The 20,019-nt window shown below is 40.8% G+C and overlaps 1 protein-coding gene across 1 annotated transcript in view; it reads right to left on the reverse strand.

Annotated features, from left to right (window-relative positions):
- The window catches only part of PHLPP1 (PH domain and leucine rich repeat protein phosphatase 1), a 208,650-nt gene that overhangs the window by 51,273 nt on the left and 137,358 nt on the right, over window positions 1–20,019 (reverse strand). Inside the window, exons 5-6 of the mRNA XM_032872281.1 lie at window positions 4,107–4,253; window positions 3,265–3,495 (exon numbers count right to left, since the gene is read on the reverse strand). Coding sequence (XP_032728172.1) covers window positions 3,265–3,495; window positions 4,107–4,253 — 378 coding nt within the window. The remainder of the gene's footprint in view (window positions 1–3,264; window positions 3,496–4,106; window positions 4,254–20,019) is intronic.

A 20,019-nucleotide genomic window follows, 5' to 3' on the forward strand; every position in this document is an offset into this window, starting at 1 on the left:
AAGGTGTCTGTGCACAGACTTTGGACATTAGTGAGGAAAATCACGTACGCTTTAAAATACCAAGACCACAAGTATGTGACAAGTGCCGTCCGTAACTGACGTACGCACACAGAGAATGGCCAAAAAAGATGCAATGGGGGGCACCTCATCTGAATGCCCAGGGTAGGCGGGATGTAAGAGATACAAATGGGCAAAGAGAGCAGTGCACGAAGGCAGAGCAGCCCCAAATGAGAGGAGCGCAGGGCACGTGAGAAGCTGCAAGGGGGGCTTAGTCAATGAAAGTACCAACTAAGTGCTTACGCTGGGTAACGAGGATAGAGAAGAAGAGTGTTTCTCGGTTATCTGTGGCGAACGAGCTCTGTTCTGGACTTCTGATCTATCACAGCCTGATGTGGAGTCTTACCGCACATGCCCAGGGCACAGCCCAGCTCAGCCCAGGCAGCTCCCCAGGTGAATTCACCAACTACTAAACGAGTCTACTCCCCGCAAAACGAGATGAGTTGCTTTTATGAGTCTACCTGCACACTGCGGCAATGTCAAGTCACTGTGTGTTTCCAAAACATTAAGTCTCAATTTCTACACATATTTCATTGTAGAGAAGTAACAGATAGTTGGCACACCAGCCCAGGTCGGATTTGAGTAGCTCTGAGCTAGAGCCTCATCCCCAAGGGACTCACAGGCTAGTAGGTTGAAACCAGGTCAGAGAAGTTTAAAACCTCTAGCCAAAGAACTGCAGGCTCTGGGCAGGACTGTGCTGGCTTGCGAGGCTACACAATGGAAAGAGATGTCTCGGCCAGGAGACAACAGCAGCAGCGGGAGGGGAAAGGAAGGGACAAGGAGAGAAACTAGCGTGAAGCAGGAACTGATAGAATGTGGTGCGAGACCACAGACAGGGTCCAAGGTTTTGTGTCTACAGAACCAATGAAGTGATGTTGCTATCAGTAAAACAGGAATCCAAGGGGAAGAACTAGTCGAAGAAAGAAAGAATTAAACTGTTTCACAGGGTGTGGTTACGTGTGCCAGTGGGGGAACCAAGGTGAAATTATCCAGCAGGCACTTGAAGTGGTATTAGTCCTGAGAAGAGAAATAAGGGTCAGAGAAATACTGGGGATAATCAACATGGAGACAGAAGGCAAATGATGAAGCCCTGAGGGCACCGACGACTACCAAGGCAGTAACAAGCGATCAGGGAGGGGTGTGGGTAACGTGCACAGTTTGGACTGAGAGGAAAGAGGGGTTATCAAGGATGCCACAGAGAACATAGTATCAGAGTCAAAGAAAGTAGATATGGGAAAAAGAATAAAATGAAAAGAAAAATGATAAATGATCACTTTTAATCTGATATTACATTTTCATCTGAAGGAGTAAAAAAAATGCAGTAAAATTAGCCCTTTGCAGAAACTAAGCGAAAGTCCCCTGAAAGCCTCCCACTAGTTTCAATTTAAAATACCAGGGCAGAATTACAAGCAAATCTGACCAGATCTTCCCCTCTCCACTCAGTGGCCTGGAGGGAACGTAAGCTGGGCAAAGTCATTGACCATGTCGAGTGTTCTGGTCTACTGTGGTATTTAGATGTCCTGCAACTGATTCTGTCTAGAAAGATCCAATTAGAACTAGAAATCTAGGAGGCTCCATTTAAAATGGCTTAAATGCTTTAATATGAAAGTTTTCTAAATCCAAGTAACTCAGAGAAAAATAATGCTAACAATTTAGAAAGAAAGTTAACAAGAAAGGTAACAAGGTGTTTAATGCCATCTCCTGTGACAGTCCAAAAAGTTCTCCAAGTCAGATAAAGTATTACCATTTGTACTTCTCGAATTAAGAATTCTAGGTCAGCAAATTGCTAACCAACACTTCCCCAGGTGCAAAAGGCATGATTTCTTTAGTCTGAGGAAAGGGAAAGTCAAGTAATCCTTGTTTTTTGCTTTTGTTTTTTTTAAGATCTTATTTATTTATTTGAGAGACAGCGAGAGAGCACGAGCCTGCAGAAGAGGGAGAGAGGAAAAAGCAGACTCCCCACTGAGCCCTGAGGCTCGATCCCAGGACCCTGAGTTCATGACCTGAGCCGAAGGCGACGTTTAACTGATGAGTCTCCCAGGTGCCCCCAAGGAAAACAGTTCTTTGAGGGACTTGAATAAATGAGTTTCCAAGGCCAGACATAAAAACGCAGAAGAAAAGGAGCAAAAGATGATGCTTTTTTAAACTGATAAAAGTCAACAGGCCTGAGTGAGAGTCTAGGGTTACCAACAGAGAGGAAAGTGGGTAGTAAGGCAAAGAAAGAGCCACCTTTGACAAACGGGAGGTATAGAGTCTAAGAATGACAGCGGTGCAGATTCCATGAGGAGAAGAGAATCCTCAATAAGGTAATAAGAATGATACATAAAACATACTGGGAGTGTGAGGCATTTAACTCAATTCCCTCCCAAACCCTATGAATGAGGTTCTGTTACTAACCGTGATTTAGAGATGAGAACACAGTTGCAGAGTAATTAAATATCTTGCCCAAGATCTAACATCATGAGTATGTGGTCATCAACCCCTGGCTAATGGAGGAATTAGGGTGGTTGAAAAAGTATCAAATTGGGCAAATTAGTATGAAGGCCTAAGCCTGATATGTTGCTTTGCAGGAACTCAGTCCCATGACAGACTCTTCTTTTTCCTTAAAAGCGAGAAATTTAGAAGAGCTTCCTCCTTGTATACTGGTTCTTCGTATATCAGAAACTAAAACTAAACCTCACATACTAAGGGATGATCACGGAGCATCTTTAATGTAGCAAGGACTATGCCAGTGGTTTTAGTTGGAGTTTAGCAAGATGGGGAATCAAAATGGGGTTCCTTGCTCTTGTGAGGTGTGAGGGTGGAGGTTCTGGCCAAACTTGGGCCTAATGAGAGGTTATGAATTTTGTATTTTCATAAAGAACAGTAAACTAAGGGCAGAACCACATGGACAGAAAAATAAGAAATTAAAATAAGTAGGTTGAGTAATTTAGTTTAATAAATACATTACATTACATTAGGGAAGTCGAGGGGGGAAAAATTTAAGAAAGAAGAGATGCTCAATGATGTTACCTATCTCAAGCCACGGAAAAGGAGGACAAAGAGATAAAATATCCACTTTGTTCTCAATGATACGGTTTTCATTCACCATAAATTCCAACTAACCAGCCTGCTTGCCTTGCAAAAGAATATCACCAAAAGGGCTCTAACCTACTCCTAAATGTAAGTCAACCACTTAAACGGGATCTATTTCTTAAAAATAGTTACCTTAGATCCACATGTTTAATGTGAGGCATTTTTCTTAAAGCCTGTAGCCTAAGGGTCTCCATACAGTTTCCAGACATACAAAGTTTATCCACAGCAGTCAATTTCTCCAAAACCTCTGGAATGTCAGTGAATTCATTGAAAGAAAGACCAAGATAACTAAGCTGATGCATGTTCTCCAACTCAGGAGGAAGGGCCTGGAGAAAGTTTCCATCCAACAAGAATGTCTGTAAGCTAGTAAAGAAAACATAAGAATTATAAAGAGAATGTGTCAATTTTAACATTTTTATTACCACCGGACAAGTTCCCCAAGTATAGATCATATTATTAGGAAAAGAAAATGAATTATCATTTGCAAAATGCACAAGGGCAGGGCTCAAGCAGTAATACACCACAGAGAAAAGATCAGAGATAAGCATCTTAATCTTTTACTGGAAGCCAAAATTATGACCCATTTTCCCAAGCTGGATAGGCATGAATGGGAACAACGTAGGCTAACTACGTAGTCTGAATCAGCCCCAATACCCATCTTCCATTGTTACTTTAAATATTAAGTCTTAGAATTCAACATAACTCAGAAAATGAGAAAGTAAGCATGTCACCTCATGGGTAGACAATCATCTGCAGGGATCTTCAGTTCTAAAACAAGGATATTTTAATTTTTTATAAGACTCTAAAGAGTACAAAAGCTAATAAATGAACTCTCCAGAAGAGCCCGATCTCTCGCTTCAGAGCCAAGACTTCCATGACCAACATAACAAGTTAACCAATTTCATAGGCTGCGGCCCCAGGGCAGCTTCCCGGGGTCTCTGCGGGGTGCCGCGTGGTGGGGTTGGAGTACGCACTTGTGCATGACTCCCACGGCCGCGGGGACTGCTCGCAGGGCATTGCAGGACACGTTCAGCTCGGTCAGGGTCGGAATATTGCAGACCGCTAATGGGAAGTCCCCTAAGTGATTATTGGAAAGGTTAAGACTCTTCAACTTGGTGAACCTGTTAGAGTGAAACAACAGAAAAGACAAATGTCAGGGATGCACAACATCACATCAGTTAGCGCAGCCTTAGTGATACTCTAACCCAATTCAGCTGGGGAGGAAACGAGCCCACGGAGGTTAAGCGCGCTGCGGAGCTGGAGGGAACCTCTTCAGACCGTAAGGCCAGTGTTTTACCTAAAATATCAAACATTTACAAACAAACAAATGTGTCAGTCTAGAATGAGATTGAATATTGGAAGATGGGCGTTGGACTGGAGTAATTTTGTTCGCTTTCCCTGGAGCCAGCATCATGAACGCACCACTAGGTGCTCACAGGGAGGGAGGGCAGGAGCAGGCAGATCCGAATTTCTGTGTCAGCCACACAAGTCACAAACCTTTCTGCTCCATCTCTCCCCAATACAAACCTGAAATAAAAAATTAATTTATCAGAACTATACACGCTCCCAGGAAACCAAGTCCTATAGTTCCAAATTTAAGAACCAATGATCATTTTTCAATCTCAACCCAGCACTGATACCGCTAACCACACGCCCGGTCTGGGAAAGCTCTTCTCACTTCACTTGCACGACTTTCTCCTCGCGCAGCCACTTCCAACATTCTCCTAGGTTCCTTTCTTTTTCCTTCTTCAACTTCTCTTCCCCGCTCCGTGGTTAAATGTTTCTCACAGATCTGTGCTTTGCAGCTTCTTTCCTACCTCTACCTTGCCTTCCTTGGAAATCGTTTTCCTGTTCTGTGAACCCACCACAAGCCATCTCCTGCCTCCCGGGCTACCCTGCAGGATTTCCAGTGCGAAACTCAACCTACGTCTTTCTCCCAGACCAGCACTGCCTTCTGATTTCTATTTTTAATGGCTCTTTTCTCTGTGTTTTACTTCTCTGTCGGTCCACTGCTGACCTCTACCTTTTTTTTTTTTAAATTTGACATGAGAATCAGATTAGTTATTGCATTATGCTAATTATTTTTTTAAAACTGACCAAGCCTAAATACTGGGCAGTATGTACGATGCCTAGAACAGACACATACATCTTAAAAATAAATCCAATTCAATCCCATCAGCATTTTAAGGAAATTGTCATGTGACCCATCTGTTGAACTTTATAATTAAAAAAATTAAGTTTTTTAAAAATTTTTTAAGATTTAGTTTATTTTAGAGACAGAAAGAGACAGCACACACATACACAAGCAGGAAGAGAGGGATAAGCAGAGAGAGAAGGGCAAGCAGACTCTGTGCTCAGGAGCCTGAAGCAAGGCCGATCTTATGACCCTGTGATGGTGACCTCAGCCGAGGTCAAGAGTCGGATGCTTAAGCAACTGAGCCACGCAGGTGCCCCTAAGCTTTATTTTATATAGCAACATAAAGTTTATTCTAAACAGAAAGGTGACAATGGGCCTATTTGACAGGTTAAAGAAGCATTATGATTTTTCTTTTATAATAGTAATTTTCTTAAATGGTGAAGTATAGACCTAATAGTATTTTTAAATTAAACAAAACAAAACCTTAAGAATTAACTGCTAAACCTGAATAATCATTTTTAATTTGCATTATACTTTACAATATGAGTCATTAGGCCTTCTTAAAACAAAGACTGCTCATCCTTTACTTGGACTAAATCATCCAATATCTATACTACATGAGCTAGAATTACAGGTTGTATTATTCCTAGTGCAGAAGTTCTCAAAGCAGGGCTGGAGGACTTAAAAGAGGTCGCTCAGACCCTCTCAAGAGAATTCCCAAGGTCAAAACTACTTTTGTAACAATACTAAGTGCCATTTGCCTTTTCCCATTCTCCTTTTCTCTCAAGTGGCCAGTGGTGACTTCCACCTGGTCTTTGCGATAGCACACCAGACTGGATGCAGAAACAGGAGAAATCCATCTATCGTCTATTAAGCCAGACATGAAAACATCTGCAAAAATATAAAACAATGACACTCTTGTACCTATTTTTTTTTCTTTTCTAAAATGGTTACTTTTCATAAAAAATGTATATGTTAACAAGAATGGGTTGATTATTTTTCTAAATGAATGCATATTAAAATGCTTTTCAGTTTAAGTTTTTAATGTTGTAAATATCAAAATATTTAATCCACATAAATAAAAACAGCTTTGGGGCCCCAATTTTTGAGAGAGTAAAGGAGGCTTAAAATAGGGTTGCCAGATAAAATACAGAAAATAAACACATTTTTTAAGTGTAAAGTCTGTCCCAAATATTGCATGGGACATACTTATACTAAAAAAAAAAAAAAAAAATTGTTGTTGTTTTTCTGAAATTTAAATTTAACTGGGTGCTTTTTTGTCCTTCTAAATCTGCCAACTCCATCCTGAAATAGATGAACCTGCTGTTCTAATCCAAACAAAAACAGTACCCTGCTTTCTAGATAGGATTCCTCATTTGGTAGGACCGGCCACGGTGTAAAAATATGCACACAATAAACTGAACTTAGAAAAAAAAGTTCCTCTAGGAAGGAAAAAGACCTACCAGACATTATCCAACACAAGAGAGTAGAGATGAACCGATTACAACTCCAGGAGTTACTCAAGACAGCAAATGAAAGCATCTGCTTTTGGAAAAGTATTTGTCAATAATATGGAGGTGGGAGTGAGGGAGTGGGTAGTACGTTCACCTTTGCAAACAAATTTACTAGAACCACAGCAGCCCTGACAACAAAGGAAAGCAAGAGTAAGCTGAATAAGTAAAAAGCAGTAAACAGAAGAAACAAACAAAAATAAAACTCTCTCGTGTGTGTGTGTGTGTGTGTGTGTGTGTGTATATATATATGTGTGTGTGTGTGTGTATATATATATATATATATATCTATTTGCATTTTAAAATGGCCACAGGCTGTACATATAAAAAAGTGCAATTCAATGATAAAAATACTACCAGACCTTATGATAACGAGAACTGCCCCCAGCCCCAGGGGCCAAGTACCACCCCCACACCCTCCCCACCCCCGCCCCAAAAAAGGAGTCTGCACAGTCCAATAAGATAGCAACAGCCCTCAGTGACTGGTCCAAACTGAAATGGGGCTGGTCCAAACTTAGATGTTCTCTAAGTATAAATACACAACGGATTTCAAACACTTAATATGAAAAGGAATGCAAACTCATTAATAATTTTTTAGAACAGATAGCAATTTTGATATACTGCATTAAATAAGATTATTAAAATTAATTTCAATGGTTTTTCCTTACTTTCTCTAATGTGGCTTATCAGAAAATTTAAAATGAACTCATGTGGCTCACATTATACTTTTTCATGGAGAAGCATTTTCTCCATACCAAGAATAAGCAGATTTCCAGAATCTTTACCCAAATGACACCAAACGTGTTTTCAGGGCTTGTGTGGGCTTCCCTGGGCCCATCTTCCTCACCCACAGGCCCTAGGTGTAGACAGAACTTGAGACAGCGTGTCCACAGCCCTGTGGTATGAGGGATGGAGCCAGAGACAGAATAAAAAGATGTTTGGGCCACCAGCCAGACTTCCCCACACTGCCATATCCAGTGTGGAACACCAAGGGGTCAGACGATTTTGAACGTGAACCTCTGCTTGTGAGTCATTAGATCTGCTAAGGTAGGAGGAGGGAACATGTTTTATTTAAGTTTATTAGCTTGATTATAACTTAAATATTTAGATATGGTACAGTGCCTCCATTTAAACTCTTGCCCTAGACCTATACATTTGAAGGGCTGACTCTGATTTGTAAGTATCTTAAATTTCTTTCCTTCCTTCTCATCACAGTCCCCACATCCCTCATATTCCTCCCTGTGCAGCCCATCCCCCAAATTCTTCCCAGAAAAGAACACAGTGTTCAGTAGACTTGTTTAGCAAACAAAGCATGAATTGTTTCTGAGAACTCAAGTTCTTGGTCCGAACACATTAAAATTCATTTGTTTTGAAAACTCTAACCCTTACCCTTCTTCAAGTTCCACTTTTTCTTTACAGATGTGGAAACAGTCAGATTACAGGCATCTGCCAATTCAAAAAGCCCTTGGGAGAAAGATAACCTAGAATCTACTTCTCTCAGGTCTTAAAATGGGGAAGAGATACCTGGACGGCAATGTTTAAGTTAAAAGAGAGATAAGAAATCAGAATGGGTAATGGATGACCTTTCCTCTCTTTACCTTCATCCAAAAAGAATGCAGAGGAGGGAGCAAGATAACAGGGAAGAAAGGACTAGAAATTTCTCGTCTCCTATAAGATAAGACATTTACCTCTGTCATGCTAATAGGTGAAACCCATAAATTACCAAATGTACACAGACTCAGATTCCAAAATAAAACTGGCTGGGTTTGGAAAAATACATATTTGGTGAAATATTTTAAATAATTTTATTTTAAGCTATACACGTCCTTTTTTTTTTTTTTTTTAACTATTAAACCCTAGGAGTAAGTCCTACATTACAGTCACTCAGGTTACAGATAATTCCTCACAGCTGTTCAATATAGGTATGTAGAACACAATCAGAACATCCTAAAATTTCAGATTAATAAAAATTACTTTAATGATGATTGTAACAACTGTAATGTTCGGGTTAGCAGTTACTAAGGAATGATTCTTCTTGATGTTTTAGAAACGAAAAGGACAGGAAATTCTGTAGTTTGTTTTTTAAAACATCTGTTATATGTATATTCGTACATACAGTGCCAAGGCTAAAAAGTTACCTGAAGTGGATATATCCTCTTCATTTCTCAGTTATCTAAAATGAGAATAAAGGGGCCTTTGAAGTCATTTTCTCTCATTTCTCAAGCTCGGGGATACAGAAAGTCGGCTCAGAGAAACTGCGTCACATACAGCCTGAACACGCTGCCTGTCAACATCAACACTACCTCTCATCGCTCCTGCTCTTCTTTATTACTTCTTACTAGAGACTTTAATATAAATAGGTACCAATTACTAATAATCCTAAGTCACAGGTCAAAGGGTGGTCTCAGAGCAGAGTATGGAAAGCCCTCTTTTTTTCAGCCTCCCCTCCCCCTACAGAGGGTGGTGCCCCTTCGGCAAAGGAGGACAATGGATATTTTGAACACCATGTGCAATTCCATTTAAAGCAATGCAGCCACAAGCCAGGGCCCACCAACTGGCCAGCAACCTGCGAGGCCTGACTTCACTCTGCAGAGCAAGCAATCTGCTTTAAGGAAAGAGCTGTAATTCATGTCCATTTGTTCTTTTTTTTTTTTTTTTTAAGATTTTATTTATTTATTCATGAGAGACACAGAGACAGGGAGGCAGAGGCAGAGGGAGAAGCAGGCTCCCTGCAGAGCAGAGAGCCCAAAGTGGGACTCAATCCCAGGACCCTGAGATCGTGACCCGAGCTGAAGGCAGCCACTTAGCCATCTGGGCCACCCAGGAGCCCATGTCCATTCGTTCTGTAACAGAGTTCAGAGTAGGGGAAAAATCAAGATAACATGTATCCAGCGTCTAATAGAGTAATCTTAGTTAATTCTTAAAGCTAATGGGTGGTATTATAACATTTAGTCAATGATAATGGGCATTGCAGGCTTCTAGAACTGAGGTTTCAACACAAAGTTCCAAGGTACAATTTTTTTTTTTTTTTTTTTTTTTTTTTTAAATACCAAGTGCCACAAAACAGTGCAGTCAGGGGTGCCTAGGTGGCTCAGTCAGTTAAGCCTCCAACTCTCGACTTTAGCTCAGGTCATGATCTTAGGGTTGTGGGATCCAGCCCACACCCAGATCCATGCTCAGCTCCCTGACTGCACCCTACCCCATGCCCCGCACTCTCCAAAAGATGGATAAATTCTGAAAGGAAGGAAGGGAAAGTGCAATCAACTAAATACTTGATCATCTATAAAGACAGAAAACTCTAATTATAACTTAGTTCACAAAGAAAAACTGGAGTCCCTCCCCAACTAGGTATCCTAAGGGCCATATAACAAAATGTAGGATCGCCTGGCGGGGGTGGTGGGGTGTCTTAAAATGATGGAAGGTCACCAGGCTTGTTTTGTCATGATCCTAGACTCTATTGCTCTTTCTCCTTTCTCAGCATGTAACCACTCAATCTCCCCACACTCAAAATGCAATGGACAAAGTTCTTTACGGATATTTAGGAAACAAAACCAAGTAAATAGTATGATGATTCTTTGGAGACATAATTAGTTTTAGATCCATCTAAATCTTTAGTAATCTTTCCATAAAAATATAGTAATTTGACCATAAAATAAATGACAGTATGGCGGAGGTACTCCAGTTTTTAAACCGATTCAAATGTGATTAAATGGGAGTTACGCGTTATGCTCATGAAGAGGAAACCATACTTGCTCTACTCAATGATTCTAACAGAGAGAAATCAATATTATTTTCTGGAGTTATTATTCACTACAAATGGGTCAATTAGAAAAAGATTCCCTGGTGATTGGATTTCTGTTTCATAGTAACAGTCCATGTTTCACTTGTTTTTTTCCCTATGGGGAAACATACTAATACACTTTGGAAATTATTAGGCTCCAATATTAAGTAATGAAGGACCTGCTCGAGGGCTGGAGTTGTAAGCCTAGCTGTGGGCTTAGTCTCCTGCTTTCCATGAATTATGAAAAGCAAGCTCCCTAAAGGCTCAGAGTGGGTGTACCGTAGTGGAGAGCCGCCAGGCTCTCAGCGCTCTGTAATTCCCACTGCAGTAGCCTTTAAGAGGACTGCTTTTATTTGATTACTGAAATAATACATGCTCATTTTAACAAGTCGAACTACAGGAGCATATAAAGAACACATGAACAGTCAGTCTCCTCTACGTCCTTCCAAATCCCATCCCTCCTGAGATGACCAGTGTCAAGATTGGTGTACAGGCTTCCGAAGCTCTTCCTCCCCAGAGAACACATACATGCATAAATAGGAGATAACCCCCCTCTTTTTTGAATGGGTTTATACCACACACATTTTTTCTGTGACTTGTTTTCTCATCGACTACAGACAAATCATCTTTCGGAGGCAGTAGGTAAAAGTCTAATTCACTCTTCTGACAGCTGTATAATACACAGAGTACAAATGTACCCCAACTGATTCCATCCATCCCTCCACTGACTGACATCAGGAGTACTCCCAGCTGTTTTTTGCTGTTAGGAATAATTCAGCATATCCTCTTGTGCATCGGTGTTTTCATTTTGCAGTATTTGTGGGTGCCCAGTGACTTACCCATAATTCTGAAATCCAATAGGCTCTGAAAATTTAAAAACTTTTCACTGATTCCTGTGGTGACAAAAGTTGACCTGCGCTGATGTGAAAATCCTGACATGAATTTGTTCCCTTTAGAAATATAAATGTGTCTGCTCACAGAGCCCCAAAGCCTGCTAGAGGTGCTATACAATATACGTTTCTATATTATTTTTAATAATCTGAAACTCTCTGAAATCTGAAACATAAACGGCCTTAAGAATTTTGGGTCAGGGATTGCAAACCTGTTTTTCTAAAAGTGTAACTGATGGGCCCAAGAATATGTGCAATTTAAACTTTAATACGTACTATGAGATTACCAAATGTTGTAGAAATTCACAATCACCCCTGTTGGAGAGGGCTCCTTTCTATGTTCCTTTCACTAGCCCTTAACGTTGGCATCCTTTCCACTGTGGCCAATCTGATGGGCAAAACGTGGTATCTTTTTGTGGAGTTCATCTTCTTTGGGATACACATTCATATCCTTTTTTTTTTTTAAGATTTTTTTTTTATTTATTTGACAGATCACAAGTAGGCAGAGAGGCAGGCAAAGAGAGAGAGGAGGAGGAGGCAGGCTCCCTGCTAAGCAGAGAGCCCAAAGCGGGACTCGATCCCAGGACCCTGAGATCATGACCTGAGCCGAAGGCAGAGGCTTTAACCACTGAGCCACCCAGGCGCCCCCACATTCATATCCTTTGCCTGTTTTCCTATTGGGTTACTTGTCGTTAACTTAATAACTTGTAGGAGCTCCCCCAGTATTAACTGCCACACTCAGAGCTTCCTGTTTCATTTTTCCCCACTCTGTTTGTTAATGATAACTTAAGCCACACACTAATTTTTATTTGCTCAAATTTGACAATCTTTTCCTTGATGGAGTCTATACTTTTCACCTTGCTTGGGAAGGTCCTCTTACCTCACCCCAAAATGGTACAAAAGTTCTCCCATATATCCTCATATTCATGTATTTTATTTCATACATTCAAATCTTTATTTCACCTAACACTTATTTCTTACATGTGAAGCTTGGTAGAGGTCTACTCCCGTTTTAGGGGGCTTTGGGGGGGTGTGTGTCTAGTAGTTAATTATGCCAACAGTGTGTATTAAATAAATCCCCATTTTCAATATTCATTCAATTTAACATTCATTCATTTTATATACCAGGAAAAGAGTGAACAAAAAGAGAAAGCCTACTACTGTTCAAATAAAGCGAAGCGAAAACCGCAGGTAAAAACAAGCTACAGGGGCACCTGGGTGGCTCAGTGGGTTAAAGCCTCCGTCTTCGGCTCAGGTCATGGTCTCAGGGTCCTGGGATCGAGCCCCACATAGGGCTCTCTGCTCAGCGAAGAGCCTGCTTCCCCTCTCTCTGCCTTCCTTTCTGCCTACTTGTGATCTCTCTCTCTCTCTGTCAAATAAATAAATAAAATATTTTTTTTAAAAAGCTACATTTACTTTTTATTTCTCTTTTTCCCCAGGATAATTTATAAAACCAAATGCCTGCTCTTTGGTTCTTCCTAAGAGCCCAGCTGGTGTCGTGGAGCCTATAAAATGCTTCGATTAAACAATTCATTTGACAGAGTAACTTGTCTCCTTTATCTGTGGAAGGATAAATCTTGGAAAGAGTATCAAAGTACTTTTAAAAAATGTGTACTGAAAATTTAAAAACTTCTCTCTCGAGAAGCATTAAACCAGTGAGTGAAAGAGACGCGGCTCAGCAGCTTCTTAATTTACCCTCCTTGCACTTTGAATTGACTCCTCTAGCACAGAATTGCACTGTTTGTGAACTTTGTCCCACAGCCATGTTTTAATATTTTTGCCTAACCCAGGTATGACCCAGGGCAACCAGGGCGACAGTATTTATGTCAGAAAACAAAACAATTTGCAAAAGACTTAAAAGGCGCTCTTTCCCTGGATACACGGACACATCTGCGGTTGCAGTGGCCTGAGAAACATCTGAGTCACGGAGGCCGCTTCAGACCTGCTGGGAATGCCTCCTCTTCAGAAACCATGACTCAGCTCCGTTTAGCTCTCCTACCCCAAACTCTACTGCCCTGGGACTGAACTCTCGTTGGTGACTTCTCCGCTTCTTGGTGCAGTGATTTTTCCTGTTGTTCCTTTAGGACGAAGTCCACCAGCCTCGCACCCAGTGAACAACACCTGCCAGGGTCTTCTGGGAGTTTCGGCGTGCGTACGAATGTACAAATGCTAACCTGGTACACAGCCAGCTTCTCAGCACTTGAGCCAAAATACACAGAAACCATTCCATCGTAATCCTAATCACCATTAATGACTCTCAGCACAAGCAAAACAGGTGTATCACCTTTTCATATGACTCAAAAACAAAAATAGACACACGCATATCTTGGATAAAACTGTATTGGAGAAAAATTTTCTTAAGAATTGCTGCAGAATAAGTAGAGGAAAGCTACAAGTCACAAACATAATTTTTCCAAAATAATAATCAAGGAAATCAAGAACACTCCATGTTGGCAACAATTACAATGGACATATTGCTGGGATGCAAATTAAAGCATTCCCTAAAGAGAGACATTTCTATTTTAATCCTCTTTTTAAAATGATTCAAATAGGAGGTGCTTATTGGTTACTTACTTTGTGCCAGACCCAGGCTAAGTTAACCCTATGTATACAACAACCAACAAGACAGAGCTCCAACCCACAGGGGTTGGGGGGGTGTGGCTGGCTCCCATGAATCGAATAAGTACATTATATAGAAAACCACTCCAGAGACACCTGGATGGGCTCAGTCAGTTAAACACCTGCCTTCAGCTCAGGTCACAATCCCAGGGTCCCCGCAGCAAGGCCCACAGTGGGCTCCTTGCTCAGCGGGGAGCCTGCTTCTCCCTCTGCCTGTTGCTCCCCCTCTTGTGCTGACAAATAAATAAATAAAGTCTTGAGGGAAAAAAAAAAAAAAAGAAAACCACTCCAAATCATAAGATGGTAATCATGTGGAAAGAGTAGTCGCTCCATCTACAGTAATCTACAGTAACCCCGCACTAACCAAATTCATGAAAACAATGAGTCACAAGAAGCATAAATCTGTCTTCTGATTCTTTTATAAACTGGCAATACAATGACTGAAACGACAAACAAGTGTTATGTTATTATGTTACAGTTAAACTTACCTTTCCTATGAAATGGTTTCTTTATTCAATTTATCCATGACTACCTTTTCTCATTTTCTTACAAACAGATCTGCCCAAAGCCAATTCAATTGCAACATCATTCAAGAGATGTTTAATATTAACCACCACACTAGCAGGACAAAGAACAAAAATGTAAAAAGTAGAAAACAAATCGCTATTTCCACTCGTCTTCTCAGAGGAAAGAAAAAGAGAAGACCCATAAAGTATACTTGGATAAAATCCCAGTCGAGTCATATAAGGATATATAAAAATGAAAACTAGATAACATCTCTATCACAGATATCAGATTATCAAAGGAGAAAATGAATGTAAGCTAAGGTCAGAGAGAATAATTATATCATGAAAATGTGCTTAGACATGAGCAGTTTAAGCTCACATCTCAAATAAACCAAGTATACCTGATAGTTAACAGAAAAAATCCAGTACCCAAAAGTTTACTAGATACAATAAAAGTCTAACCATCCATTCAGTAAACATTGCCTGAATTTGTATAATGCACAAAGGTGTGTAAAGCATACAAATATGAATTACAAATGGTTTTCACCCCCCAGGAATTTAAAAATAGTTTGGGAGCAAAGGCGCTATAATACAAAGCACAAGATGAAAACTTACTGGAAAAAAAATCACGGGTACTTACAGAAGAGAAAAATCACTTTGATCAAAGGGACACAAACAAGAGTTTAATGGGGAGACGGGGATTGGAAGAGAGGACATTCAAAGAGAATAAATTTGACATGTCCTGTGAAAAATGCAGTTTCCTGGGACGCCTGGGTGGCTCAGTCAGTTAAGCATCTGCCTTAGGCTCAGGTCATGATCCCAGGGTCCTGGGACAGAGTTCCCCACCAGGCTCCTTGCTCAGTGGGGAGCCTGCCTCTCTCTCTGCCTCCCACTCCCCGTGCTTGTGCTCTCTCGCTCTCTCTCTGGCAAATAAATAAATAAAATCTTAAAAAAAGAAAAAAAAAAAAAAAAGGTTTCCTGGGTCTCACCACCAGAGGTTCTGACTCCGCAGGGATGGCTGGAAAAAAGATTTCCCTGTTGCCTGTGAATATCCCATGTGATCCTGACATAAGCATTCATAAATCATATTTTGAGAAACTCTGATTTGGAGGGCATAAACTACAGGTATATTTGGGAAACATTAAGCAAATGACAGAGTTAAGCAGAAAGAACTGTGGGTGTACAGGGTGCATAGAGACTAAGCACAGAGTGCCTCAAACTCCAGATGAAGACACTGCTATTTACCTAAGAAAAAATCTGAATAGAGAAGTGAGATACTCTACGTGAGGAGGCATGGTTTTGTGTGTATCATGAAAATCACAGGACATCTCTGCTTTCCTTGATGTACTTCCCCTACACAAACACACACACACACACACACACACACACACACACACACATACACCCCTACCTCTCGACGTGGGGTGAAAGGTGCATTTTGACAGAAATCTTACAATGAGGAAAAAAAAAAAAAGAAAACTAGGTGGGAAGTCGGACTTTCCCTAACGTTCTCTTGTTAATTACAGGTCCCAAAGACATCACCCGGGAGGGCTGGGTGTCCCCTCCTTCAGAGAAGGCACTGGGAAACAATCTGCCAGCACTGGTGCCATCACCCTAACCCGCCTGGGGACAGGACAGAGGGCGCGTGACTCCTCCCGTTCACAGCTCTTACTGTGGTGATCGTGGTGAAAGACATCAGAACTACAGGCACTCTTAACAACAACAACGCTCACAGATTTTTCATTTTTAACATGTGTAGTGGGCAGAAGGAACTCCAGAGCGCGCTGGGCTGTCCGACCTGAGGCAGAGGAGAGAGGGAGGAAAGGGCATTCATTACTGGGTTTCCTTCAGAGTTCTTGCACTGGCAAACAAAGGGTTTTTTCCAGATGTCACTAGGAACAGCAGTAATCATGTTCCCAAGTCATGACGACGCTTCACCATTAAAAACCACAAAATGAGGGGCGCCTGGGTGGCTCAGTGGGTTAAAAGCCTCTGCCTTCGGCTAGGGTCATGATCCCAGGGTCCTGGGATCGAGCCCCGCATCGGGCTCTCTGCTCAGCAGGAAGCCTGCTTCCCTTCCTTTCTCTCTGTCTGCCTCTCTGCCTACTTGTGATCTCTGTCAAATAAATAAATAAAATCTTTAAAAACAAAAACAAAAACAAAACCCACAAAATGAGCACCATCGGTCGGCCTCTCCCTGCATGCGTATCACTGTCCCCTAAGAGCTCTGTGCGGAGGGGAAAGTTGGTCACCACTCAGAATAACAAGCACGTGCAAATACTCTGTTCGACATTAACCACTTGCAAGTAAGGTAAAGCCTGGACAGTACAGCAAAGAGCTCAACTAGAACAAATGGAAGAATGGAACCGGCCAGAATACAACAGCCTCGCTGGAATCAAGCCAAGGCTTCTGAAGATCCCTCCTTTCTTTTTATTTAAGTGGGGAAAAAAGTTAAACATCTTAACGGATCCCAAGAAGTCAGTAAGGCAGCCGGTAATTTAATACAGTCTGGCTGATAAAGAAACCTTTTGTTTCTTTCTGAGCTCCCTCTTCTTCGTGCACCATGTGAGGGAAGAAGAAAATCAGCTATTATTTTCAGAAATGAGGTCGGGAGCCCACACCAAGGGGAAGACCAAAGGCTACGCAGTCTCCGCGCCCCAAGCACCAAGCGGAGGCTTTCCTTTGATCAGGGAGGGAAAATGGGAGTCGTGTGAAATGGAAAGCTTCCCAAGAGGATCAAAATTCCATCTGAAAAGCAAAGCTGTAGAATAAAGGAACTTCCAGTGTTGGGAAGAGTTAACTGAAAGAAGGGCATTCTACCCAGTCTATGAAATTCCTTACACACTTGGCAAGCCCCACCAAACCTCAGTAGTGGAAATTCCTTCCCAAGGTTACTCCTCCCTGAGCAGCCCTTGTGCTAAGTGCTCTTTTAACACACCGGCCGTACCCTTTCTGTAGCACTTAGCACTTGATCACTTGTATTATTTCTTTATATGGCAGAACATCTTCAAAGAAGCTGAAGTCGGGCTAGGTACTGCAGTTCTAAGTCTGGCAAATGAACTGCAAAAATATCTTAGCATGCGGTTCCTGATTCTACTCTTAATGGACCATCACCATTCCTATTCAAAGGGAGTTTTCAGAAATTACTGATAAAAACACAATATTAAAATCTCTTTCTTTAAAAACCTGGAAAGGTGAACTTCTGGGATGGGTAAGTAATAATGAATAACTTCGTAGCTCTGGAATGCGAAGATCCCCAAAAGAACAGAGTAGGAAATAAGGTCATTTGTTTTCCACTCCATGGGGGATTAAAAATGTAGAGAATTGAGCTTTCTAAGAAGAAGGTACTTGATAAATTCCAGGCATAATTACGAGTTTCTCAATGCTCATGTCTTCATAGCTTTCATTCTACTCCACCCACACACTTGCAAACCCAACTCAACCTCATTCCTTCTCCCCACTGTTCTCCCATTTGAAACACCCCTGCTCCCCCCCCATTCCTTATTCTTTTCAGCTAAAACGCATTTCACATTTAAATAGAGATCAAATCACTTCTCTCCTCCAAGTCTTTAATTCACGCTGTCCTTGACCCAAAGGTAATTGTGATCTCTACCTTAAGTTACATTATACCCATTTTATACCATATTCTGTAGGACACAATGACAAGCTTACTCCTAAATTCCTTGAAATTGATCTCCAGGTACTATACAATGTAACATGATGGATGTACCATCTTTCTAAATGACCACTGTCCCCTTAAAAAGAAACCTTAAGCACTAAATACACCAAATGGTGCTACTCAATGTTCAAAGCATTTTTTGGATGCTCTTTTCTGACAGTTTTAGGATCACATTTCTTTGATTATCCTTGGTTGTGGGAAAACTTTCAACTCAACAAATATTTATTAAGGGGCTTCCCATATACTATATATATTATATATATATATTATATCCTGTGGGGGGCAGCAGAGAGGGAAGACAAAGATAAGGAAATTCCGTCTCTGTTCTCAAGGACTTCATATAGATGGCAATGTCTGAAGCTTTCAGACGTTTATTATAAAAGGTACACACTTGGTAAAGGCACTAAGTAGAGAGAAAGCTAACAATTCGGAAGACAGAAGGTCACAGGGAACAGGAAATAAGTAAAAGCTTCAAGAAACAAAGCTCCTTATAGACGTGCTTTGAAGGGGAGGAGGATTCACCGGGTTGAGCCTGGATCTGGCAGGTGAAAAGCAGGAGACCACATTCCTTGCAAGGTGGATGTCAGGTATGTTTAGGGAATGGTGAATAGACGCGTAGCTTTTTTTTTTTTTTAAGGAAGTCCGATGTCATATTGTCTTTTAAAATCTAATGTTTCCTTTTCCAACTTCAAATCCCTTCTTAGGAATGTCTTTCTTCACCATCTTTTCTGAATCACCTCGCCATGCAGGCGGTCCTCTCATCTTCCCTTCAACCAAAGAGAAATAGAATGATGAATGACCAGTCTCCCTTCTCCCACATGTGGCTACAATACCTTTTGCAGAGAAGGGGGTAGACTCAACACAGTGCTGAATGAATCAGGATGACTCCCACCACCGTTTGCTCACATACTCATTCCTTTACCTCATACGTACTGAACGGCTGACCTGACAGCGGGTCCTCCCTCTGAGGAAGAACAAATCACTGCTCCCTAAGAATTCAAAGCAAACAAGATAAATGCAGAAAACAGTAAAAAAAAAGAAAAAAAAAAAAGGTGACAGGCTCAAGTCAACTCTTTCCTTACGGCACCTGCGCTGAAAGTCGTTCAGGCAAAAATTTAATTCAACATCAAATGTTTACAAGTTGAAGCAACACAGCTATTCCTAGGCACTGTATCTTCACAAGAGCAGATGCTTTTTTAAACTATTGCATAAAATATTGTGAAACTGTGAGGACCACAGTAACAAAACAACAACAAAGTTCAGTCTCCAAAGAAGAATCTTAAAAAAAAAAAAAAAAGCTGATGGTGGTAAACCTAAGGGGATTTTTTTTTTTTTGCCTATTTCAGGATCACATAAGGTAAAAAGCACATTAATAATAATTCTGCAGACACACATGATTTACCAAATAATCTGAAACACCAACTTCCACTGAAATTAGTTAATAATCCCCCTATTAAAAAAAAAAATCAGCTCCATTCCTAGAACTTGCTACCAGAGCAGGGAATCTGATTCACTTCCCTTATTCATGGATGGAAGTGATAGATAATCACCAACCCTCAACACAACCGAAACACAATCGATTTGTATTTATGAAAGTAATTATTAAATAATCTGTCTAATTTCTAACATATAGAATTAAGCAGTTGAAGTGTGTTTTGATTATCATCAATTTGTCAAATATTAAAACATAGGCTTATCCATAAAAGTGATAGGCAGAACATACATTAAAATGATCTAATGATCATTTTAAGTGATCAAAGGTGA

This window comes from Lontra canadensis, unplaced genomic scaffold (genome assembly GCF_010015895.1).
Source record: "Lontra canadensis isolate GAN:19392208 unplaced genomic scaffold, GSC_riverotter_1.0 scaffold44, whole genome shotgun sequence".
In the NCBI taxonomy this organism is placed as follows: Eukaryota; Metazoa; Chordata; class Mammalia; order Carnivora; family Mustelidae; genus Lontra; species Lontra canadensis.